Genomic DNA, 19,728 nt, shown 5'->3' with positions numbered 1-19,728 from the left:
TTAAATTTTGTTTTGCTATTGTTAGGATTATATTGTTTTGTAGACAGAGCTGCGCTAAATAAATTTAAGTGTTGGATACGTTGTACATAAAAACGTATTGACTCCAAAAATACGTCTGTTGAACTTTTTTTTCATAATTAGTTCGTCGGGATAATGACGGATATCAATATTTTTGTAATTATCTTTGTTTTTGGAACGAGTTTGACGAGTGGGTTTTGAAATACCGTCATCGGTGATTACTTTACGCCAAAAATAGAACGTTTTGTACATTACACTCAAGAACTACGATCGCATCTTCAAATTTGAAACTGTTCGATGTTTTACATATGGCACAAGTACCTCCAAAGTCATTGAAAAGAACTTTTGGAAAATCAAGATTGAACGTGAAATTTAAAGAGTTAAAATTGGCGTAAAGTCACCCCCACAAGGGGGCTACTTTACGCCAAAAATTTTTTTCACAAAATCATGTTAACTCCTTGATTTATTGTTATGGATTATGCTCGTTATTTATGTGTGAAAGCAAATGAATGTAGTGCTCGTAAAAATAAAAGGATGTGTTCAAAAACTGCGTACCACGCATCCAATAACCTTGTTTTGGAGAGTCGATAAGTCCTACAATGAAAAAAAGCAAGCTGAGAAAAAAAGCTCTACATGATATACTTGATATTGATGATATTGAGACATAAGAATTAGACCACCTTGTTTTAGTATTTTTCTAAAAGTAGTTTTAATTGTGTTACGGAGTGCAAAGGCTTTTCCAACAGAAACGTTTTAATGGTCAGGTCAGTTCGGGAAATATTTTTTAGAGGTGCGCCGCCTCTATTTTTTACCTACAATCGGCGGCGGCGAGGCGCACGCCTCTAATATTTTTTCTTTCTTTTTAATAAATCGAAGCTATTAAAATATTCTTCTATCGTCCCTAGACATAGCCTTCTAATCCTTTCGGATTATTTCGGAAAAATTTCCCTTAAGGGGGTCTTCCAGCGCAAAATTTAAAATAAATGATTTTTTGGTTTTTGCTAATTTTGCATCTCTAAGACAAGAAAAATATGCTCCAGAAAGGATTTACTATTTTGCCAATTATACAACCTCGTCCTTCACATAGTGAAAAAATCATCTTTTTAAAAACAAATCTACTTTGAAAATTTGTTCTGTCTCTTTTGCTTAAACATTTATCAAAAGCCCCTACTGTTTAATATTTGTAATACATTGACAGACCCCAAGCTCATTTAAAATGTCAACAATTGATTTTTACCTGCCAACAACTTGCCCTTCACTATAAAACACTCCCAAAAAGTTGAAATCATTCCCAATTAGATACTTCGACAGCGCCTCCTGTTAATTGAAAACGTCCAAAACTATTGTTTTAACAGCCCTCAACTTGCCCTTTAATATAAAACACTCCCAAAAAGTTGAAAAAAATTCCATTTTGATGCATCGGCGGACCCCCCTGTGCATTGAAAATGTCCAAAACTATTGATTTTCAACAGCCCTCAACTTGCCATTCAATATAAAACACTTTCCCAAAAAGTTGAAAAAAATCCATTTTGACACATCGGCGGACTCCCCTGTGCATTGGAAATGTCCAAAACTATTGATTTTCAACAGCCCTCAACTTGCCTTTCAATATAAAACACTTTCCCAAAAAGTTGAAAAAAATTCCATTTTGATGCATCGGCGGACCCCCCTGTGCATTGAAAATGTTCAAAACTATTGATTTTCAACAGCCCTCAACTTGCCTTTCAATATAAAACTTTCCCGAAAAGTTGAAAAAAATTCCATTTTGACACATCGGCGGATCCCCCTGTGCATTGAAAATGTCTAAAACTATTGATTTTCAACAGCCCTCAACTTGCCTTTCAATATAAAACACTTTCCCAAAAAGTTGAAAAAAATTCCATATTGACACATCGGCGGTCCCCCCTGTGCATTGAAAATGTCTAAAACTATTGATTTTCAACAGCCCTCAACTTGCCTTTCAATATAAAACACTTTCCCAAAAAATCGAAAATAATTCCATTTTGACACATCGGCGGACCCCCCTGTGCATTGAAAATGTCTAAAGCTATTGATTTTCAACAGCCCTCAACTTGCTTTTCAATATAAAACACTCACAAAAACTTGAAAAAAAAAAATTCCATTTTGATGCATCGGTGGACCCCCTGTGCATTGAAAATGTTCAAAACTATTGATTTTCAACAGCCCTCAACTTGCCTTTCAATATAAAACACTTTCCGAAAAGTTGAAAAATTCCATTTTGATGCATCGGCGGACCCCCCCTGTGCATTGAAAATGTTCAAAACTATTGATTTTCAAAAGCCCTCAACTTACCTTTCAATATAAAACACTCCCAAAAAGCTGAAAATAATTCCATTTTGACACATCGGCGGACCCCCCTGTGCATTGAAAATGTCCAAAACTATTGATTTTCAACAGCCCTCAACTTGCCTTTCAATATAAAACACTTTCCCAAAAAGTTGAAAAAACATTCAGTTTGGCTCATTGACACCCCTAACATATCCATAATGTTCGAAAATAGATAATGATCATTGATCCAAGAATTAAATCAAATCGCAATCATGGCTGATAATGCTCACTTGTGATTTTTTCCGAATTGCTCGCTGCAGATAGAATCATGCCGTGATCACCCTCTCAATTATCAAGTCCAACCACAGATCAAAATCACCACTGATAGAGGGTAAGGAAAAATCGGTAGTGATTTTGGTGAGATGATCTTTTGATAGTTAAGAGAGTGATCACGGCATGATTTTATCGGCAGTGAAAATTTTCGAAAAAATCATAAGCGATAATTATCAGCCATGATTGCGGTTTGATTTTTTTTGATTATGATTTTCCCAGCACTGGTTATTATTTTACATAATTCCATTATACGTTTTATTTGGTGAAGTTTGAATTCTGCGTGTTAATAAATGTACTTAAATGTTGAATAAGTCAAAGATTTGTTATAGAATGGGTCGAGCATCTCACTGTACTCAAGTGGAACGAGTTTTGCTAAGAAATTTTGTTCAAGAAGATAAGACGTATGAATAAATCGCGAGTACACTTCGGCGTTCCAAAAACTTAGTTACAAATGCCTTAAAACCTTTGAAAAAAGGAAACACGCAAAAAACCTAAGAAGACATGTACAGCAGCTGACCATCGTATTGCAATTTTAGCGAAATCTGATCCATTCGCGTCATCCAAGACCAATTCAGCACAAATTGGATAAGTGGTAGGTCCGAGAACAGTTCGCTGTGGGCCGTAAAATTTCAATCTTCCAGTAAGAATTTCTAAGAAGGTTCCACTATTTCGAAGCCAAAGCCTTTGAAGAAAAATGCAATTTGCTTTTCAACAGCGTTACTGGGCCTGGTTCAGAAGGAATCAAAAAATGGCGACATATCCTTCGGAGGGACGAATCAAAGGTAAACCTGTTTTCCTCCGATGCACAACGAAACGTTAAACGTCCAAAGTGCAAACAGTTTGATTTGCGACACACGCAAAATATGGTAAAGCACGGAGGCGAGAACAATGAGGTTTGGGGCTTGCTTTTCGTGGAATGGCGCAGGTCCTATTCTTTGCAACGCCACTATAATGGCAAGATTCGAATGCAAGGCTAAAGAATGGACATCCTAAAGGATGTCATTCAGTCCTATACCAAAGATAACGTTCCTTTACATGACAGTTTAAGCAAGATATTGACCAAAAACACACATCGAAGTATGTAAAGCAATGATTTCGGGATAATAAAGTGACTATAATTTCGGACCATGCCAATCTCCCGTCATCAATCCCGTAGAAAATTTACGGAATGTACTTAAAAAGAAGTTATTCGATCGAAATTTCACAAATAAGGATCGTTCGTGGGAAGCAGCTTAAAAATACCAACGGAAATTTATCAGCGTTTGAATGACTCAATGCCAAGACAAATGGATAAAATTTGGTTGAATAAGAGAGCTTACACAGGTTACTAGTTGTTAAAAATTTTGAAGTCTTAAAATCATTGGATTGGAAAAATTTTAATGCAATGGATTAAAATACACCTATTTCATTGACCAGGTACTTTTTTGGATTTCATGGAGAAGAAAGAGTTACGATAAAGCAAAACATTTAATTTACAAATAAAAGTGTTCTTTTTCATTTTCACGACTGTGCCTAACTATAAAATATTTGAATATGAACATATTTTTAGAGAAAACTCAAAATTTCATGTACTTTTATCTCACACCTATTTTATTGACCAGCAGTGTATGCTTTCAAACCCCTTAAACAGCGAGCGACAGAGAAAGAATGCGATTCGTGAATGAGACAGGTAGAATTTTCAAAATTTTAATTTGCATTGATGTAAATAGTGTGAAGTTTCTAGGCCATGTCGATAGAACAAAAGCCGTGCATTCAGGTGATGATGATGTACTCTCTTTCCAGTCATCCTTATAGCGTGTATATTAGACTGGTTCAATTTTTGACTTTTAGCTCCACCAGGCTCTACTGATTCCTTTTATGACCCTTAGTAATTGTGCAAATTTTGGTACCGATCGGTTGTGTCTAGGGACCCTCCAAAAATTTCCAAAATTATATGGAAATTAGTATGGAAAATTGGGTAAAATTGAAAATAAATTCTTAAAAAATCACCTCATCAATCAATTCATGAGAATACTATATATTTCTAAAGGTATTCGTCTACTGAACACATTCGTGGGAACATTGTAAGTTTGTGAAAATTCGCTGAGAAAAGTTATTAACTAAAGAAGCAGCATGACTTCAAAACAAGTGGATTTTATTATTAATCATAGCAACCCTGTTCGAATAGCTCCATCGTTATACAAGTGTAAATTAGGCTTATCACCCACCGCTCTGGTATGGCAGATGCAGCTATTCAAACAGGGTTGCTATGATTAATAATAAAATGCACTTGTTTTGAAGTCATGGAAACGCAAGCGCCATTAAAAGTGTCACTTGATATAAAACTGCTTAGATGGATGGGAATGCTTGACATTGCAAGTCTTAATTTTCTGCGAATAAATATGTTTCTAGTTACATTGGTCATGAAAAGGGTACCTTCGTGTTCATTTGTTGTTACACAGTAATGTGTATGACAAAATGTAGTCAGATCAAATGTTTCAGTACACAGTACATCCAAAGCCTCTCTACTAATTGTGACTGTCATTGAAACATTAATTGAATTTTATTTAGTATAGAGCAAAAATGGACAACGATAAGTTAGAAGAAACATTTTACTTGTATCCTCCATCGAAAATGGGGTCTGTAGGAGACTTCTTTTCTCGGATCTAATTCGTGGATATTTTTGGGCTTTGATCCGTTATTCTTCATAATAGTTCATAGGGTAAGGTGGGGCAAATCCGACCTAGTAAATGGTTTTGGCTGTAAAATGCTCATTTTACATCGGATCAAGTCGTTATATATATCAAATTAAAGGTTAGACTCCTGGGCAACTTTCTGTATATAGCATTTTATTTGGATCTTGGGAATATCTTGAGATACAAGCGTTTTACAAAAATTTTCATTTTTGCTGTTTTCAAAAATGGTGGGGTAATCCCGACCCCCTATGTTTTTGGTTGATTTAGTGCAGATATTACTAAAATTTTATGGTTTTTCAATGATAAATCAATGAATGTTGTGTTATTGAATTATAACATGAAGAAAATGGAGTTCAATGTCAATCTTGGAATGCTAAAATTACGAGCAGTAGCACGTAATGATATTCCCACTTGCATCGGAGCAATTGCTCGACGAATACTATAATTATCACGTTTTTGTGTCTTTCGTTTGTAATTATGAACCATTTTGCATAAAAATAATGAATAATAACAATAAAAATATATTTCAATTTGATAAAAAAAATTCTTAGCAAAAAAGCGGTCGGATTTACCCCAATATTTAGAGGTTGGATTTGCCCCACCGCGTCATTTTTCATTACGATGCAATTAAAAAAATATATGAAAAAGGTTGAACTAAACTCATCTACGCACTTTGTAGGACTTAAATCAAAGAATTTAAATCCACTTACATTTATTATGCAATCACTCTAATAATCAGAAATATCCTGTAGTCAATGATGCACAAAAGTCAAATCAAAAGTTGTAAAAACACACTTTTTGTCGTATGAGCATCTCAATGTAGACTAATAAAATGCTGTCCTAGCACCATTATGATTATTTTCGATGCTCTACACGACAACATTGATATTAGTTCGCGTAGTGCTTCTGATTTTCGGTAACAGAGGGGGTCGGGTTTACCCAACGGTCGGATTTGCCCCACCTTACCCTACCAATACAATGAATATACATTTTCAATTATTTCATCACAAAAAAAATGTTCTTACTTTTTACATGACATATTTGAGCATATGATTCATTTAAAATTCAATTCAGATATGAAAAGTTTAAATAACGCATGTGGAATGTTTCTTCTTAAAATATTTATCTTCAAACATCCATATTACCCAGTTAAGTCAAATATTTTTCTAGATAGCCATGAATTTACTTAATTATAGTGTATATAAAAGCTCTGAATAGAACTGAATTAAATTAGAGTTGATGTAGTTTTCGAATTTTGGTCGTCTGCCAACCCATAGTTCAACATTTCATCTTGAGGGTGTAAACATTTGAAAATAGTTATAGTTTTCTCATAATACAAACATTTTGCAAAATTCCTCAGGACTATAAAATAATTTATTTACGAAGAAGGATGTAATATTAAGCTTGTTTTCATACACTCAAATGCCAAAATCTATTTACAGAGTAACGGCAGACAAAAAATAGTAAAACCTTCTCAAACCTCCACAATTACATCGCACACATGATTGGACATCAATAAAAATTTCAGGTTATCAGAATATCTCATAACAAAACTTAGAAATGGATAGAGAAACAGCAAGAAATATGTGAATCGTGACAGTTACCACGAACACGAAGGAAGGGAGAGAGAGTAGGGGAGAGAGGGTAACAGTGAATCAGCAGGAACTATGAAACACTCGCAATAAAATAATAATGCATGGTCAGAATTGTCTCATTCCCTCATATTTTACAATTTCTAATTCTTTACACGTGTTGCTGAATTTTGAGAGAGATCTGATAACTGCATCTCATTTAATGAATATTTGTTTGTTTTAGCCAGAGTAAATTTGCAATGAAAAACATTAATCCATCTTTATGAGCTACCATCCATTGAATAAATATTTAGTCCATTGTTATTTATATCAAATTTTATGATCAACATTTGCCGCGATCGAAGTTTTTTGGTAACTTGTCATGGTTCTGTGTAATTTCACAATTTTCGTGAATAGACCTTTCTCGTCAAATTTTATATGATAGGATGCTTCCTTTTTTATCTCCAATTCGTTACTGCCTATTGCCGCGATGATTTGGTACCTCTAACTATTGAAAAAATCAAAAATAGTGCAAGTTGCTCATTTAACCCCATATTCTGAATACCTATCTTGCCTTGTTTCCTCGTATTTTTACACCATTTGGATGAATTTACTGTGGGGAATACTAAAAGGATGCCAGATCTGCATATATATTAGTAAATCTGCAGATTTTGCATTTTCACTGCAGATCTTTTGCAAATTACAAATATTTAGCAGAACAAAGCCTATGCCAGCCAATTTATACACCATCCTTCAACATTTTTGATTATTTAAAATATATACATACTACATTTCTATGTCAAATTTATTGAAGATTTTTGTAGCAATCAGCAGACTTTTATATTTTTACTGCAGGCTATTGTTTAAATAGACCTGGCATCACTGATGCTGAATGATTCAAAAATATAGAGCATTGTATGAAAATGTATAACCTCACTTTTCTGACAGTTCAGTGTGCTTGTTTATCTAAGACTTGTTTACACGGACTTTTAAAAATTACATTACTTGAATACTTTCGATGCTCTTTGAAAGAATATCAAATCAAGAGGGATGAGAATTGGAACAATGGGAACCTGGTTCATACATTGACCAATCGGCGCTAGATGTAAAACCCGGTGGCATATGCTGAATCGCAAGATCAAGCATTGGGCTATAAAACGATTGCTTTCTGGATGATGGATAAGGATTTGAACACTTTTGATTGTTTGCTCGTGGGTTAAGTCCTAACAAGATGATCCGATTGATTACAAATTTTTAGGTGGTGAAGTTTACCTGAACTTTATAGGTAACGAATTCGGTCGATGATAAGTTGTTGAAATTATTTTGATCGTTCAATGCCCATACCGACGAACGTTTCCATTGGTCAGAATGCCTACCAGTCTATGATAGCTGCAAACATGAGGACAATAAGGTTATCGCTTTCGAATGGAACAATTATTTATTATTCGTGTTCAAGTTCCATTACAGCAAAAGTTTCGTCGATTATCGCATTATCATTGATTTAACCGGCAAATGCAAAACAGTGCTCGGCACTGACGATAAGGAGTAAGAAGGATTTGATAGGAGTGGTAAGAATGCAGAGCATTATACATTCTGGAAGAATATCAGGGAGGAGAAATTATATGTAAATTTATATTATATCCCGAGTTGCAATCATTTTGACACCGCAATAAAGCTATCTGCAACTGCTGTCTTGTTCAAACTGGCAGGAAATAACTAGAAAGCGAATGATAAATTGCATAGTCAATTTATTAACTTTTTCGGAAGGATATGTAATTAGTATGTTGTGAATATATATGTGTCGTCGGTGCCATGTGTTATGGTGGTACCGGACGGAACCGCTGATCAGCAGACCGTCCTTGTCGCACTGGTCATAGATGCGACGTTTTTTCTCACCTGATAGCACTTGACATGCTTCGGAAATCTGTCTTAACGCTACTACTCTATCAGTCTGTCTGTCTCTCTCTCTCTCTCTCTCTCTCTCTCTCTCTCTCTCTCTCGCTCTCTCTCTCGACTGAGGACTACAATTTCGGTCGATTAAATTATGCTATGAAAATTGTACTTTCTGGAATTTCATCTAACGAGATCAATTCATTGTGAGGAATTTCGCTGCGTTCTAGTATGGCTTGTTTCTGCTCACATATCATCAAATGTTGTTCCTTAGACATATCTTAATAGGTTTTAACAGGTGAACATAGCTCTAATCGCAAAAGAAAAATTGTTATCTGAATTTTTATATTGAAAAGAATTTCAGAACCAAGAAAAAATACTACTAATTTTTTTCTTGATTGCGATATACCTTTCTATATAAAAATCCAGTTGACAAATTTTCTGTTGCGATTAGAGCTATGTCCACCTGTTAAAACATGTTAAGATATGTCTAAGGAACAACAAGTGATGATATGTTGGCATGTAGGGCTTATTAAATCAGAGTGTAAGTGATCTTACTATGGAAACATAGCAAAAACACGATTTTTGATTGGAGACACCTCTAAATCATGTCCAAATTGAGTCATTTTTGGCGAAACTTCTTAAATTCTCACGTAGAACAAAATCTGGGCTGACCCATATATATTTCAAAACCCTTGGAGTTTTTGGACGGCTGTCTCAGTCTTGTTACAAGCAAAACGAAAATTTGTTTATTGGGCAATAAACAAATTTTCGTTTTGCTTGTAACAAGACTGAGACAGCCGTCCAAAAACTCCAAGAATTATAATTCCAGTCGTTCGAAAACAAAATATTTCAAAACTTTTTCAAAATGTGGAGAGGTCTAATGTACATGGCCAGATAGATAGTTTTTAACTGGGACGGGACGTGTGAATACGAAAAAACCTAATGGTAATTGCAGCCAGGGGGAGCTGTCAAATGCAGCCAAAGGGAACCGTCAAATGCAGTCAGGGGGAACTGTCAAATGTAGCCAGTCCATTTAAAATATGTGAGGAAGAAAGAGTGGCTATGCAAGACAAGAGATAAAATGAACCGAAAAAAAGAAAACATCTATCCACATGTTCGGTCCCAGCATTTTAATAGAGAACATTAAAATTCGATTTGTTTGCATTGGGCAGTAGGCCTTTTCCAAATGTTTGGCTAGAAATTCCTTACTTCTTCAATGAATCATGTACAAGAAAAGTAAAAATGTTAAATTTAACGGAACAATGTATGATGCCGACACTAGGGACAGATCACTTGTGATGCATTTTTAAAAATTAGCGAAATCAAATGCATTTATTTCCATCAAAATAGAAATTCATAATGTATTTTGCGTTGCGTGCAATGTTTTTGCGTTGCCTGCAATGTGGTTTGCGTTGCGTTTAAGACGTCAAAACCCTACAAAAAAAACTAGCCCTACATTTAACAAAACGTCGAACAAAGTGGATCAGCGTAGGACGTTTGTTAAACAAACTTTTCTGCGAGGGAGTGCCAAGCTGATGCAAAAATGAAAATTAAATGCATTTTTTCTAATTTGATGCAAATTTGTTATACATTCTTAGAGTGATCTGCCCCTAATGCCGACATCAAATAAAAAATTACAGCTGAGCGACCTTGTTTGGAAAGTGTTAACATTTGGCAGCGAACCAAACCAAGTTTTTCATACTACGATTGAATCAACAAAAATTCCAAGACCTACAATCTCTCTGAACTGTCAAAAAAGTGAGGTCAAACATCATCATGCAATGTTCTCCACCGTGAGGTTCAGTTTAGTTTGTTTACATAACCAATGAACTTTGTACCGCGACTCACCACTGCATTTGCCGCGTTGCCAGGAACTCAAGCAAAAATATACAAAACAGTGTTGCCCAAACACACATTTTGAGTCTCATCATTCTTGCAATGGTGAAAAACATACTCAACATTCTTGCATTTTTCAAATTTAAAAAAATCATTAAAAAATCACGATAGCTCTAAAAAGTCTCATTTCAACGGAAATATTTTAAAAAATGTGTAGTCTTTTGAATAAAAATAAGAAAAAAGGGGTTAGGTCGGACGAGAAAGGTCTATAGACCCATTGGGTAACTGTGAAACGATGACGTATGGGGAAGAGGGGAATTTTCTTGCTTTTGTGATCTGGCTCAAAATGTGAATGGGTTCCGATTTTCCACAGTAAATACTACTCATATAGTGCGAAATAGGTAAAGTTGGACAAATTTTGTAGAAATTGTCGCTACTTTCAGGATTGCAGCTAATATGCATACATGGTAGTCCTATGTTACGCGATGATATAGTGATTTCTTTCGTAAGCAAGTGATTTTCGCCTCAATATAACTTTAATGCGAAGCGTTAGGATAATTTTTCGTCAAAACAAAAGAACATAATTTACAAATAGAATATTTCACTATAGACGACGTCATGTTTCATAGTTCCTACCCATGGGGCACAATGATACATTTTACCACCGACTGTTTATTACCCGCAAAAAGTTATTTTCCATGAGTTTAACCAGTTGGAAAAAATATATGTATTACTTAATAACAGAGTGGTACTATGCACCACTTTTGGCTACCCAAATATCATGTATTATCATCAAATTTAAATAGTACAAATAATGTGTTTCACTGTTACCCTCTCTCCCCTATGTGAGAGAGAGTGAGTGAGATTGAGAAAGAGGGAGGGAACCTGTGAGAAATGGCAAATGCTGTTTAGTGCCGTGACCTTTTATTTAAAGGTATATTATGTGATATATTGATTCCTTACATCGTTATTATAAATAATGAAAGTAGTAATTTTTACGCCATAACCAGTAAAAATAACCTAAATCTTGCGAAAGAGCTAAATTTTCGCTAGAGTTTTGGTATTCAAAAATACAGTTGCTTTCGGTGATGCCGCGAGTATTAAGGGAATTTTTTTATCTCACTACTAGGTGAATTACTTGATGATCTATGTATTAATATACGGTCAACATTTACCTCACGATTGAAAGCAACGCCTAATCTAAGGGATAAATACATATATAAATACAACTCTAGAAAAAAATTCACTATGAGCACATTATTTTGTCTTTGAAATGAACTTACATATTAATTTTTGAGAAATAGTTAATTTATTATAGAGGTAATTCACAAGATTTTTTCAATATCGAATTCCTTGAATCACGTAGATGTGTTTTCATATTCCGATATTCAAAATCGGTTTAGTTTTGCCCCTAAAACACCAGTAAAGCAATACTCTGTATGAAAAGGTCTTCTTTTTAATTAGTGAAAATTGATAAGCGAGAAATGAAAATACAAAATGTTTAATACCTCCTCCGCTCGTGAACGGATTTTAACAATCTATAGCTTGTTAGAAAGGTATTTTCATAAGCTTTTTATTTCTATTTTAGTTGAGCGATGTGTTTGCTTTGTTCAAAAGTTATTCGCTAAAACCTGTTTTGTTTTGACAAGATCACTCATATCTCAGAAAGTAAACAACATATCGAAAAACAAAAATAATAGTGTCAAATGGTAACGTTAGGCCTTTCACTTGAAACTAGTTTCATTAAGATCGGTTCAGCCATTGCTGAGATAATTACATGACATTTTGTACATACATACATACATACACACATACACGCACACATACAGACATTGTCTCAAGTTGTCGAGCTGAATCGATTGGTATATGAGACTCGGCCCTCCGGGCTTCGGAAAAGGTTTTCAAAGTTTGAGCGAATCCTATACATTTCTTTTGTAAGAAATGTAAAAAAAAGTTTTCCCTCCATGGTTTCCATTTTCAGAGCCTTTACAATATTTTATCCTTACAGTCGAAAATTTGCTCCAAGAACGACAATTTGCGTGAATAATAATAGAAGTACATTATTGTTTTGTTAGTGAATCTCTCCTATTATCGTTATTTCGAGGATACCTCAATTGTACGAGTATTTATTTTCAGACAAATTCTCCCTAACGGCACGTTGTACTTTCCCCCATTCGCTGGTCATCTATTTCGGACCGATGTGCACGACACTACTTACCGGTGTAGGGCTTCTTATCTGCAGCATATATTATTAAGCAAGGATGTTAGAGTTAGAGCAAGTAACTATATGAATCCAATAAGTGTATGCAAAAAAATCATCCTATGGGTTATTTCCAGTTGTGCGCCAAGTATATGAAATCAAGGTGGAAAAGACTGATGTTGTTCTAGGAAACACAGCATTTTTGCATTGTAATATCTCTCCCTATATCCGTGAATTTGTACAAGTCTCAGCGTGGTATCGCGACAAGGAGGTGTTGATTCCAGATCCATCGGAAATTGGTAACGGTTCAGCAAGAAATAAAACAAAACCATGAGAACTCACTTTTTTACTTTATAGGTATGCGATACATCGTTACATCTCCAAGTGGCGATCTGTGGATACGGAATGTTGATATTGATGATAGACAGAAACAGTTTTCCTGTGTGGCAACCGACATGCTCACTGGAGAAAAAAAACACAGCTCATCAGTATTTCTAACTATAAAAGGTAAATATGGAATTACTCAATTACAATATAAAGTAAATCTATTACTAGAAATAATATCCCAATTGGAAGCTCTCCATTTTAAGTTTTTTTTATAAGGACGAGTTGTGAATCAGATTTTGTTTCAGTACTATAACTACCATGATCTTCGGTAGATTGTCAATACTTCTACTGGTAGGGGAGACCGGGGCTAGTTGTCGGTGTTCTCAGTTTTAATTTTTTTACCGCTTTTATGTAGGTAGATCTTGCAAAATAGAACACGTGGCATGAAAGAGCAGATTTTTGGCAACGTCTCTGAATTTTATCAAAGTGTTTAATGCATTGTCTCCATTTTAGGGACAAAAATATGTGAGGAGGAAAACCCGCCAACTTATCCCGGCCCCGGGGTAAGTTGGCGGTATGTTTGGATATGCCAAAAACTAAGAAATCAAATGGAGATTCAACTAATTCAAGGGTCTTTTCGGAACGTACTGAATGTCTTTTCAAGAAAACTGTATATTAACCGACTATTTGCTATTATATTTCAGTCTCAATCAGTGGTGCAAATTTTCATTTTCAAACGCCAACTTTCAGCTCAATCAAACCTAACCATGTTTCAAATTCAAAGCCTCCCTTAATCATTCATTTTCGAATTGGCGGGATTTTCATAACCAAACCGTACGTCTTCATTTCAAATATTGATGGTTTTTCATTCACCTACCAAAGTTGTCATCTGCTCTGTAGGGGTCAGTTTAGGTTAAATGCTGACATATTTTGCGTTTTCAGGCTTACATGAACAGTAAGAAGTATGTTCAGAGTAGTTTTGCTTGGAAAACCTAGCCAATATCCAAGTACAGAGATATTCACAGGGTCAATGAAATCGAAAATGAATGGAAAATGATTGAGCAGCTCGACTATTTGAATGAATGATGCAAACGAAAAACGGCGAATTGAACATAGTAGGGCATGATTTGAGATTTGTTCTTCCTTCAAGTTCAAAACAACCTGGTGAAAATTTGCAGCTCTGGTCTCAATACACCGGAATTTAGACTTTGACGCGTACTCCATATTTATAAGCAAATTTTCGAAATTGTTCAAGCGATTGGGCGATGTAAATTGACGAGATACACAAGAAAAAGATTTTCTTACTTTGGAATGAATTCGAGAAATAAAAATTGTTGATGACTCTTTTTGCACTGTAAATAGTACCGCCAACTTGCCTCGCATGCAGCACCGCCAACTTACCCCAACCGCATATTTTATAGAAGACTATTTAAAAAACAACTTTTGTTCGTGGATAGATTTAATACCTATATGGATACTGAAAGCTCTTTTCGCGCGCTATCGAAAAATATAATCATTCGGGAAATAGATTGAAAATCACCCAAAAAACACAAAGCATTTAAAATTTAGGCTCGAAAATACAATACCGCCCACAACACAACTTCTACAAAAAAAAAAGTTTTTCAACAAAAACACATTGGATAATGGGTTTCATATAACTTGAGGCACACAAGAAATGGTAGCGCTATATGTCTAATAGAAACGGAGAAATGGGGATTCCACCAACTTACCCCAACCGCCAGCTAGCCCCGGGCTCCCCTATTTATAGCGAATTTTAAAATACAATTATTGACGAATGCTAAATTTCACAATTCATCATTATGTTAACAATATTGCGGATCGCATGAAAGGTAAATAATCGGTATTCGTGATTTGGATGGAGATAAGTTACAACATTTTGAACATCGCATCATAATAGATATTTACGTGGTTCACAATGCCCCACCGTTCTCTACATAATAATCACATAGTTTCGCCTTAACCCATTTATGCTCAACCAACTATGTATAGTAATTTACTTCTATTACCCAAGTTACAACGCACTGTAAGCATTATCAACTAGTTAATTATCAACTAGTTAATAATGTTTATCTTGAACAAGTGGACAAGTTAGACTTATAGTTAAACCGGTGTTTATGTTTCGATTCGTATCAATTTTCCCTTAACCCGTGTCGGCCTGTGTGAAAGAAAAAAATTCAAACTGGTGCCATTCATTCGTTTTTGAAAGTATCGACTTACTTCTGACTCGCACGGGTTTCTAGTTTTGAATTGTTTATTGAAATTGCTGCAAATGTTTACATGGCCGGAGTTATTCCGGTGGGTCACTAGGCCAGATCGGGTAAAAATGCACTAACTTCCTTTTACAACAACGTATACCTAATTAAACGTTATCAATTTGGTAACAATTAATGATATTCGTGTAGCCTTGATTATGGACATTATCAGGCCCGTGCGCGGGGGGGGGGGTGTTTAATTTTTTAACGTTTATTTTAAAAGAAACGTACAGAAACCCTCAAACTTTGAAGATTTTTTCAGAGGCCTGGACCTAGTCTTGTGAACCAGACAACTCCGCTCAACAAATTGGGTAATTTGTTATCGAGAAGGAGTCATCAAAAGACACCGCTGCATAGTGGTTAAAAACCCCAAAAATGTGAACTTAATTCACTAGAGGCCAAACCATCGAATATATTCACAAGGTATCTTTGGACGAATTGGTCGTAAGAACATTCCCCACAATCTGATAAAAATTAAAATTAGGCATGGCTAACTACGATCAAATTAAAAAAAAAAATAACTTTTTATGCTGACGAGGTAGAAAGTTGGTGACGACAAAGTTTTAAAATTTTTTGAACTAGTTGAACTTGTAGGATTTAATGTTATCGATTTGTAAAGCGTTTTCAATGGCAACAGCCTCAAATTTAGTTTTTTTAATATAACTTTTTTCACTGTGACTTTTCGTGCAAACCGTGCTCCAGACAAATGTGGAGGCATTAAAACCACATAATATTGTAAGTAAAAATACCCATGTAAAAAACCATTACAAAATGAGCTTAAAACCTTCTTACCTTTATTATGCGTAGTCCGGACATTGAAAATAGTGCCTGCTCGTCCATCTTGGTTTGCACCTTTCATTCTTATACGCAGTTGAACTTGGTGTAAAAAAATTTAAAATTCTTCAATAACTCTAAAACGTATGAGTATTTTTCCAAGAGGTGTGCGCCGCGCCGCCGATTTGAGGTGAAATTTTTATATGCAGTGTTCAACAATATTTTTACATGCAGTCTTCAACAATAATTTAATTTTTACATGAAGTCTTCAACAATATTATGTGGTTTTAATACCTCAACATTTGTCTGGAACATCATTTGCACGAAAAGTCACAGCGAAAAAGCTATTTGTATTTTGTATTTGTATATAATATTCCAACGGACATATTTATGTCTTATTGAAAACTTAATTCTAATTCACATCTCGCAAAAACGTAATGACATACGTAATGCAACAATTACTAATAGAAATTACAAGAAACAAAAAAACAATCAGCAACATAATTTTTAACAATAACACATTTTCAACAACTTAAACAAAAATGTTAATCAGCAACTACAATCCGGTGAGACAGAGGAGAATCCATTTGTGCGCTTGGCCTCCACGGCCCATCATTACGAAAATCACGAAATTCTCTGAATCGTACCCCACGTGGCCATGTGCTAGGTGAAAGAGCCTGTTTTCAAATACTTGCGTCCAACTCCACTTTAAATGATACATAGTCTAACGTTACAATATCCTGCCAACTCGAAACAAGTTTTTTAACTTTTGCTGAATCGTTTACGTTTAAGCAATCGTTTACAAGAGTTAAAACTTCTAGCTCACTAACGTCGCTTTTAATATTGGACAAAAATAGCGTAAAACGATCTTTCGTTATAGTTGCGGAAGGAATTATTTCCGAGCGGGTTTGCATTATTGAAGAAGAATGGTGAGGGATTGCGTTGAAAACAGCACTTTTGTTGGATTGCGAAGATAAATACGGTTTCGTGTATTCAACTTAATCAGCCACGGTACCATTCAATGACTCTACATTCTGTATCAAAGAATGAATTTCACTGTCACGCTGTTTCTCTCGCGTCTCATGAGCAGCTTTCACGGAGCAAACAGAATTGCGGAATCTTACATCCTCCAAAAGAACTCGACAATTGTCACACATCCATATTACTTTTGCGCCGTTGCAAGCCAACAATTCGTCTTCTGTTAGGCCAGTGAAGTGTTTGTGGAAGCATCTAATTCCATCACAAAAGCACATACCGCTGGGTCAGATGTGCCAATTGCCGTTCCACACTTTCCACACGGTTTATCCTTTAACTGGTTCATGACGACGGTGTATTATTTTTCGATATATCCCAAACAAAAAGGCGAAACAATGGGGAATAGCGCTATCGAGTCTCGGGCGGCGGAGAAAGATAAATTCGATTTTCTTTGATCACGTACAATCTTCGAAGCAGCGAATATATTCAATTTTACTGAATCGTTTACGTTTAAGCAATCGTTTACAAGAGTTAAAACTTCTAGCTCACTAACGTCGCTTTTAATATTGGACAAAAATAGCGTAAAACGATCTTTCGTTATAGTTGCGGAAGGAATTATTTCCGAGCGGGTTTGCATTATTGAAGAAGAATGGTGAGGGATTGCGTTGAAAACAGCACTTTTGTTGGATTGCGAAGATAAATACGGTTTCGTGTATTCAACTTAATCAGCCACGGTACCATTCAATGACTCTACATTCTGTATCAAAGAATGAATTTCACTGTCACGCTGTTTCTCTCGCGTCTCATGAGCAGCTTTCACGGAGCAAACAGAATTGCGGAATCTTACATCCTCCAAAAGAACTCGACAATTGTCACACATCCATATTACTTTTGCGCCGTTGCAAGCCAACAATTCGTCTTCTGTTAGGCCAGTGAAGTGTTTGTGGAAGCATCTAATTCCATCACAAAAGCACATACCGCTGGGTCAGATGTGCCAATTGCCGTTCCACACTTTCCACACGGTTTATCCTTTAACTGGTTCATGACGACGGTGTATTATTTTTCGATATATCCCAAACAAAAAGGCGAAACAATGGGGAATAGCGCTATCGAGTCTCGGCCGGCGGAGAAAGATAAATTCGATTTTCTTTGATCACGTACAATCTTCGAAGCAGCGAATATATTCAATTTTACCGTTGGCAATTAAACTTCTGCGTTGCTCAGTTTTTGGACGATGCAAAATATTTCACGGCAAGAAAAACAGATTTATCGGAGCACACAGTTTCGAAACACAGCAGTACGAATCAACAACAACAGTAATAAGTGAAAAATAGCTAAATTTAAGGGGTTTGCCTTAGAAAACGCTTTGTAAATCGATAACATTAAGTCCTACAAGCTCAAGTTGTTCAACAAAATTCTTTATTATGAGCATTGAGCAAAACTTTGTCGTAGACACCAACTTTCTACCTCGTCAGCATAAAAAGTTAATTTTTCTAGTTCAATCATAGTAAGCCATGCCTCAATTTAATTTTTATCAGATTGTGAGGAATATTCTTGCGAACATTTCCTCCAAAGATACCCTACGAATATATTCAATGGTTTGGCCTCTAGTGACGTTTTTGGCATTTCCGACCACTGTGCGCTGCCTGCTAGCTCGTGGTGGATTCGGATTGGTTTGTAGTAGTTAAGCCATCCGACTAAACTTAAACCACTTGTATCTCGTAATCCTCATCCATCCGGGGCAACCGTTAAGTACTGCTTTAGTAAGGATTGTGTTCTTGCTTATTTTGTGTTAATCGTCATGTTTTATCCATAGCTACTTTTCCTTACTTGCTGTCAAAACTTTCGCGATATATCTCACCAGCTCAGTTCTGCTGCAAATATCGTACCCTGTTGAGACATGAACCGATCCGGGGGTGTCGACCATAAGAATTTACATCTGTTTACAACCACCTTTGCCAGGTTTCTTATCCTTCTTGGTGCTTCGTTCCTATTTATCTGCTAGCTGGTGCTGAGAACTTCTTGGCGGCAGTATTTCACCCTATACCGATGCCCATTTTCGCGATCCATTTCGCTGCCACTCTAACGAAATAATCATCGGCGGTAAAATTTCTCTAGACAACGTTATCCCGATTTTCTCCAACTTCGTGTTTTTCCTCCATAACTGCCGTTGCTAGCCCGCTGACCGGCATCTGCTGTCTACTCACTACTTTTGCCAATATCGAAGCTTGTCGAAACGTTAACCGATCCTTCAGAGAAGCCGTCCAATTTGACATATATCCCTTTCCAGCCAGCCTCGCAAAGTTTAGTCCTTGGTTTCTTCATTGACTTGTTTCTAGAGTGACCGAACTCAAATGACGTTTTATATGTCCAACAGCTTGAGTTACGCTTATGCATGAACCGCTACCTGTTGATCACCCGATGGCGGCGCATATGGGATTTGTATTTATTTAAAAAAAATCTTTGTGGCGACCTTAGGAACCCATTCCTCGATAATTCTAAAGTGCTTACCAGTTCTCCATTAGACACATTCATTCGTGACGTTACAACGATTTAACGACTCT

General features: G+C 35.9%; 1 protein-coding gene across 19 annotated transcripts in view; it reads left to right on the top strand.

Annotated features, from left to right (window-relative positions):
- The window catches only part of LOC131689361 (cell adhesion molecule Dscam2), a 1,607,414-nt gene that overhangs the window by 392,985 nt on the left and 1,194,701 nt on the right, over positions 1-19,728 (top strand). For 18 of the 19 annotated variants that reach the window (XR_009305380.1, XR_009305379.1, XM_058974402.1 and 15 more), the window contains 3 exons: positions 12,752-12,894; positions 12,953-13,114; positions 13,173-13,322. The exons of the other annotated variant lie outside the window; for it this stretch is intronic. Coding sequence is in view for 16 of the 18 variants with exons in the window: in XM_058974402.1 (XP_058830385.1) it covers positions 12,752-12,894; positions 12,953-13,114; positions 13,173-13,322 (455 nt within the window). In the remaining 2 variants the exon portion in view is untranslated. The remainder of the gene's footprint in view (positions 1-12,751; positions 12,895-12,952; positions 13,115-13,172; positions 13,323-19,728) is intronic. 19 annotated transcript variants of the gene reach the window in all.

The sequence above is a fragment of the Topomyia yanbarensis genome, chromosome 3 (assembly GCF_030247195.1).
Source record: "Topomyia yanbarensis strain Yona2022 chromosome 3, ASM3024719v1, whole genome shotgun sequence".
Taxonomy (NCBI): domain Eukaryota; kingdom Metazoa; phylum Arthropoda; class Insecta; order Diptera; family Culicidae; genus Topomyia; species Topomyia yanbarensis.
This window is presented reverse-complemented; position numbering and strand designations above follow the sequence as displayed.